General features: G+C 39.5%; 1 protein-coding gene across 1 annotated transcript; it reads right to left on the bottom strand.

The window, feature by feature from the left end:
* Positions 1 to 4896: 4896 nt before the first annotated feature.
* LOC149269743 (uncharacterized) lies at positions 4897 to 6438 on the bottom strand. The gene has a single exon (XM_089464862.1). The coding sequence runs from the start codon at positions 6436 to 6438 to the stop codon at positions 5200 to 5202; it is 1239 nt and encodes a 412-aa protein (XP_089320988.1). The 3' UTR covers positions 4897 to 5199.
* Between the last annotated feature and the right edge of the window lie 457 nt (positions 6439 to 6895).

The raw sequence follows: 6895 nt of genomic DNA, 5'->3' as shown, positions 1-6895 counted from the left end.
AGGAAGTCCACGTCTAATGTGTGCTCTCCGCTCCCCGCTCTCCGCTCTCCGCTCTCCGCTTCCCACCTCACGGCAACTCAAATGAAGATCTCATTGTAAGCTCATTAGCCAGCTGACAAGTACATGACAAAAATAATGAGATAGAGAGCAATATAATAACATATCCGCATTATCGTGAATCACTATGCCGGTTGGCATTGCAATGGGTTAGCAGGAGATTGAGTTGAGTTGAGATTGCTTACTCTTTGACTGACTACATACATATATCTGATGAATGTGAATATGTTGGCAACTGCGATGGGTAAGGGTAAGAGAGCAAGTTGTGTATAAAATTTAGTTTATAAATTTAGTATTTAAAATTTAGCTATGCCGTTTTGTGGGCATTGTCATCGATCACTAAGAGAATTAAATAATTTACACAGAATTTAATGTGAATTGATATTCCACTTGGCATTGTGATGGATCTCTCAGATTGATATATTTTTATATATATTGCTATAAGAATGTGCTTTGATTTTAATAATTTTAATGATATTCCACTATTCATTAAACTCTGTTGATACAAAAAAATTATATGAAAACTGCCCAAAAATAATTATAGACATATATCTCTTTATATATATATTTTTTTTATAATATAAACAATAATATTATATGAGCATTAAGATTAAAATAAATAAACAATTCAATTAAAAACCTCAATACAAATTGCAGTATCAAAGAACTTTGCTGAATTGGCAACAAAATAATTTCAGCTAAATTGAGCTCGTGGAAGATAAATCGTTAGCTGGGCGAATGGACATGCAAATGACTCAATGTAAATGCAAGTGTGGATGGCCATGAATAACAAGAAAAAAGGAAAGCGAGAGAAACTTGTGTAGAAGGTCAGACAGAAGGCGGGGGAGGGGAGCTGGAGTCCAGCAGCAACTGCCAACACGTAGACAAACAAAAGTGCAGAGCCGAGCCGAGCCGAGCTCTGCTACGCTGCTGCGCTGCTGGCGAGTGATCAAAGCGGACAAGTGAAGTCCATTAAAACACTAACGTCGCGTCAAGGACCGAATGATGAATGTGCCTAAGGCGAAGTGCTGAAAATTCAGCGCCAACTGCAGGCGCAAATCAACCAAAAAGAGGAGACAAAGTGGAGTTGACTGATGGACCTGATGCTACTCCTGCTGTTCCTGCTCTTGCTCCTGCTGCTGCTGCTGTGGGTCCTGCGATAACTGAGTTGTGCAACGCGGCGTATGTGTAACGTGCTGTGGATGGGTCTGAATACCAATCAGAGAAACAATTGCAAGTGGAGCGAGCTCTGGCAGCAGGATGTGCCGGCAATTTAAGTCAGACAGTCACTCACATGCGCTGCTGCTGCTGCTGCTGCTGCTGCTGGATAAACAGTTTTGCCTGCGGGGCGTGCCAAACGCCTCCAAACGACACTGGCCAATTGGCCTGGCTGTGGTGCAAGTGGTGCAAGTGGATGTGCGACCTCTGCAGCGCTCATGAAGTCATTCATTCAATTTATCGTTTGATGAATGTTCTGGCAGATAGCCGTGCTCATGCATTGGCCAACAACAGCATCATCAGGAGCAGCAGCAGCAGCAGCAGCTGGCTGCCTACAGGGTGTTGATGCCATCACACACACACGCACAACACATTTAATGGCCATTTGAGCAGTTGATAAACGTTTCGCTCGTTTGCGTTGATGAAATGTTGTCGTTGTCGTTGTTGTCCTGTTGTCCTCTCTCTCTCTCTCTCCCTCTCTGTCTCTCTTTGGTGTGTGCCTTGGCCCTTGTTGCATTGCTTATTTATGCCACATGGAGCATATGGAGCACAGTGCCAGCGGCATCCTCTTTTTTGGTCATGCGTTTAGTTTTTGCCGCTTATTTCTAATTGTTTTTGTTTAGTTTTTTGATTTATGACTGCAAATGCTTTGTCCTTCAGCTCTCTCTCTCTCTCTCTCTCTCTCTGAGTCTGTCTCTGTCTCTGTCTCCATTTCTCTCTTGATGACAATGACACTATTATGATGTCAGACACTGACAGACGACATAGTCCGTTTCCACAGCTTTTGGCTGACATTCCCAACGATGCAGTCGCTCGTTGCCTTTTGGCCCGACTTGATGAATGAGCCAAAGCGCGAATGCAGACGAAAGAGTTGCGGATGAAAATACAAATATTGACGGATTGTTGAAGCAAGTCCGTGAAATAGATTATTGATTTTTTTAATAATCTTAGAATTTGGCTATGTATTCGGAATATTATTGAAATAATATTTTATACACATTATACATGAAATTAAAAAATAAAAATAAAATCAAATAAATAAATACAAAATTTTAAAAATATACCTTAAATAAAACTAGCAAGATTTAAAAAAAAAATAATAATAATAAATAAATAAATATATGTATATTTAATTTTCATCACATACTTTACGAAAAATATAATTTTTTGATGGAATAAAATACAACTCGAAAAATATAGATGATGCATATATTTACTTAAACTTACATACATATTTAAAGTAGATAGATCAGCCATATAAAAATTATATTTAGATATTCATAAATATAATGCATTTTATGGATGTTCTACAAACATTTACTTTTTGACTAGAGCTATAAAATTTTACATATATACTACATATACATACATATACATACATTTTAGTTCGCTCCACGAATCTTCACTGTAACGAACAACAACAAATAGCATTTCATGTAAGTGCCAATTAATCACAGCACAAAAGCAAAATTTCAAAAAAGCGAAAAGCATTGCAAAAAATATAGGTAAAATATATTATTAAAAAAAAAAAAAAAAAACAAAAAACAAAAAATAAATAAAAATACACAATATAAAATATGTATATATTTTATGACAAATTTCAATAAAAATATTTAACTAAGAAAAATCAGACTAAATACACTGCCAGAAATGTATATCTACTGTGTATTTATGATAGAATTATAAGTAGATCAAAGAGAATGTTTTGATATATGTGTAATAAAATAAATATACTATATAGAACTTAGATAAAATTATAAAAAAATCTAGTGAGAGATTTTAATCTATCAACTATATTATATCAAGCCGATTTCTATACTTTTTTTTAGAGCACATATATTCGTTTTGTGTGTTGCATGTCACTTCAAAATATTATGATACACTCCGCAATAAAAATATTATGATACACTCCGCAATAAAAGAGTATCCACAAACATATGCAGTGTATAGAGTGGATAGAAATGCTTTTGGTTTTTAAAATTTGTATTACAAATGCAATGCGCTAATAAAACTAAATGGACTACACGCAAATTACACTGTTCAGAGAGCTTTCTGAATATAAATAAAAAATAGCGCTATATATAAGATAGAGAGGGAGAGAGAGTCCCACCTACATTTAGAGAGAGAGAGAGAGAGAGAGAGAGAGCACAACAATAAGAGCTCAACACTAATAATTCGCTTTTATTGAGTGTTTCTGATGCAATAAAAAACATTTCTCTTTGGTGGGCCATAAAGGAAATACCCTGTAAACATAGAATGTTTAAAATGGGGCGTATTCACTTAAGAATAAATTCAATTAGATGAGGCGGTATGAAACAGCAACTGGACTAAAATAGAGCTTGAGAAGAAATTTAAAATTACTAAACTGATGTAATTATTGATTGATTGATGGCCTAAGTAAAATCGAGTGAAAAATTGGTTGAAAATATTTCAATGAATCTTGTTGTTGCGAAATAATTTCCAATTTGTTTTTTGTTTTTTTTTTTTTAATATTATTATATATTTTTTTTTTTCTGCAGTAATACATAGTTTTAAGAAGGGTATCTTCTAGTCGATCAGTGAGCCCTTTCACTTTTTACTCATTTCATTGAGCAGTGCAGTCGAGAACTTAGCGTTACATCAACAGAAGAGAAATGCAGCCCTAAACGGATTGTGGATTTGATTTCCAACAGTGGTGGTGCAGTGATATGGCGGTGCTGTGGTGCTGTGGTGTGGCGAGACGCCTTGCTGCGGATCTATTAAAGCAACTTAACGAGCCAACAAATTACCACACGTCATAAAGCAAATCACAAAAATATGTTTTAAGAGGCGCAGCGCTGGGGCCTCGCTGGCGACCGATGACTAAAAATAAATGTGATTCGGAATGGAACTCGATGGATGAATGCCTTGCGCTGTGGCTCCATCGGCGATATGATTTAGGGGGGCAGCTGCGCTGGCTGGCAGCTTTACCTGGATTTTCCATGCCAATTTATGCCTGCCGTCAAGACTCGAATTGAAGCGATGCGGCTGGCTAAACAGAGAACTGAAATAGTTCCGAGCATTGTCAACATTATTCATTTAGAAATACGATATGCGATATACGATATGCGACTAAAACGATAGAGAATAGACGAAAAACAATGTACGATATACAGTTATGAATGACGAATGAATGATATATATATGTACGATAAACTCTTTACGATATTCGAGATATTTAAATATACGATATACGATATGCGAAAAACCATGATGAATGGCGGTTGCATGATGTAGTATGTACTATAAAGCATTGACGATGTACAATATTCGATGTATGTATGCTTGTGATTTAGAATCAAATTTACGATATACGATACGATAAAAGCGTTGCATAATACGCATATGATTGATATTCCAGTGCGTATTACATAATTCAATGCTCGATTGCAATGGACGGTCTTACGATATGCGGTTGTGTATAATATACGATATAGAAATACATCATAATAAAATTTAAGTGGAAACAATATAAGATATACTTATTCTATTTGTAAATTAGCATAACAATTCTATAAATGTTCATATATTATAAAAACTAAATTATCTTCTTGAATTGAGAAATAATGAGAAGATTTTCACTTAGATTTATTTCTGAAGATCTGGATTAACCAGAGATGATATATTTCAAATTAAGGAAGATCCGAGATATTTACATTGAGGAAATGGAAGAATACATGGAATGCAAGGAAGAGTACAGACAGTTTAATGAAGAGGTAGATCGTAACTCTGCTGCTTGAATTGGATTACATTTAAGGAAAGATCTATACTGTAGGTCAAGGAGGGACCTATGCTTTAGGTCTGTCCTTGAATACAATCCAATTCATGTACCAGAGCTGCGTCTTTGAAATATATGCACAGATTTCGATTCGGTTGATCGATAGGATTGAAGAACTGGACAGCTCCCTACTTGGCCTTTGACTTCTTTTTGGGCTTACGCCTAAGATTAGAGCTGTCTGTGGACGGGGTGACTATGGAATGTATCGATTCTCTCTTGCGCGCCTCTCGCAGGAGCCCCTCGACGGTACGCCGCCTATAGCGCCGCAGGTTCTTGCTGGTGACCACGCAGCCATCTTGATTCATGCGCAGCGAGGCGGGATGGCGACGCAAGTACGTCTGCCGCTCGTTGGGATCGAAGGGTTTGTGCATCAGCACTGGAATCGGTGCGCCAAGATAAGTGCGATAGTTCCATTTCTGCTTATGCAATCTAGAGGGCACACCTTGCCGATGCTCGGAGAGCTTCTTGTCGCCCTGGGACACGTCGTATTTGCTTACATTATGGTATCGCTTTTGCACGGGGAGGGCGGTGTCCAGGTCGGTCTTCTCCAGGAACTGTGCCAGATTCACTTGGGTGCCCCTCACGCGATTGATTTTGCTCATCAGTTGCCTCAGGAGCACGCTTGATGGCTGCGGCTCGAACGGAGCGCCCGTGAAGGGCGCGTGCCTGTAGGACCAGGGGCTCGGGGCATAGATCCGGAGCTTCGCGTCCAATTGCAGTTCCTGAACGTAGATCTGATGCTTCTCGTCCAATTGCATTTGTTTGCCTCTGGTACTCCGAGTGCTCGTGGGTTTGTTGGCATTCGGAGATTCGTCGACGTCTTCCCTCAGCACCATTTGCAGGACTCTCAGCATTTCGACCAGTGTACCCGGAGCGAAGGGATTCCGGACATTGCCCTCATCATCGAAGACGCTGGCGTACAGGGTGCAGGGGTCGCCCTTGCTGAGCGGCACGCGGCAGTCGAAGCAGGTGGAGCGCGGCTTCAGCATCCGCGTGAAGTTCTGCATGGTCAGCGTGTAGAGGAAGTCGGCGACCCGGTGGACGGGCAGCTCGAGTGCCTGGCTGAGGGCCACGATGCTCTCCCGGTTCGTGCCGTACCAGTACTCCTCGGGCGAGGCGTTTCGGCAGTCGCAGCCCTTCTCGTCGGCCAGGTGCACTCGGTACCGCCTGAGCCATTGAATCCGCTCCGGCACCGGCTTCCGCTCCCGGAAGCCGGCCACGCAGGCCCGCGTCCCGTTCGTCCCGGCGTAGCCATCGCGGCACACGCAGTTGCGGCAGGCGGCGGAGAGTCTCTGGAATCGCTTGCCCAGGTCCGAGCCGCACGGATTCCTCACGTAGCATCCACAAACGCCCTTTAAGCAGGTCATTTCGTTGGGAGCTCGGACAGTTTTATTGCTATCGATTAATAGATCATTACACTATATTAAAACAACAAATATTAGGGCTGTTCCCAGGCAAAATAGTGATACTATTTATTACAGTGTATTCAATAGGTATCGATAGCACTTAACGATAATCATATTTTGGAATTTTATAAATAAGTTGGATTGTATTCGACAAGTCGATACATTGGCAGTTATTTCAAAGTTGTAATATGGATATTCCCTGTTAGATCCATAGTACTATTTCATAATATATGGCATTTCAATTTAAGCTAATAGTTTATCGGTATCAATACATATTTATGTGTTTCATATACACAAAAAATAAGATTTTAACGGAATTAATGTAGTTTTTAACAAAATTTCAATATGATCTTTAAATACTTTAATTTTGTTTAGTAAGTTTGCATATCCAACAGTAAATGTTGTAGTAAAAATACAT

This window comes from Drosophila arizonae, chromosome 3 (genome assembly GCF_054131065.1).
Source record: "Drosophila arizonae isolate 15081-1271.41 chromosome 3, UAZ_ARI_1.0, whole genome shotgun sequence".
In the NCBI taxonomy this organism is placed as follows: domain Eukaryota; kingdom Metazoa; phylum Arthropoda; class Insecta; order Diptera; family Drosophilidae; genus Drosophila; species Drosophila arizonae.
Note: the sequence above shows the minus strand (reverse complement) of the source record. Positions and strands in the feature narration are given on the sequence as shown.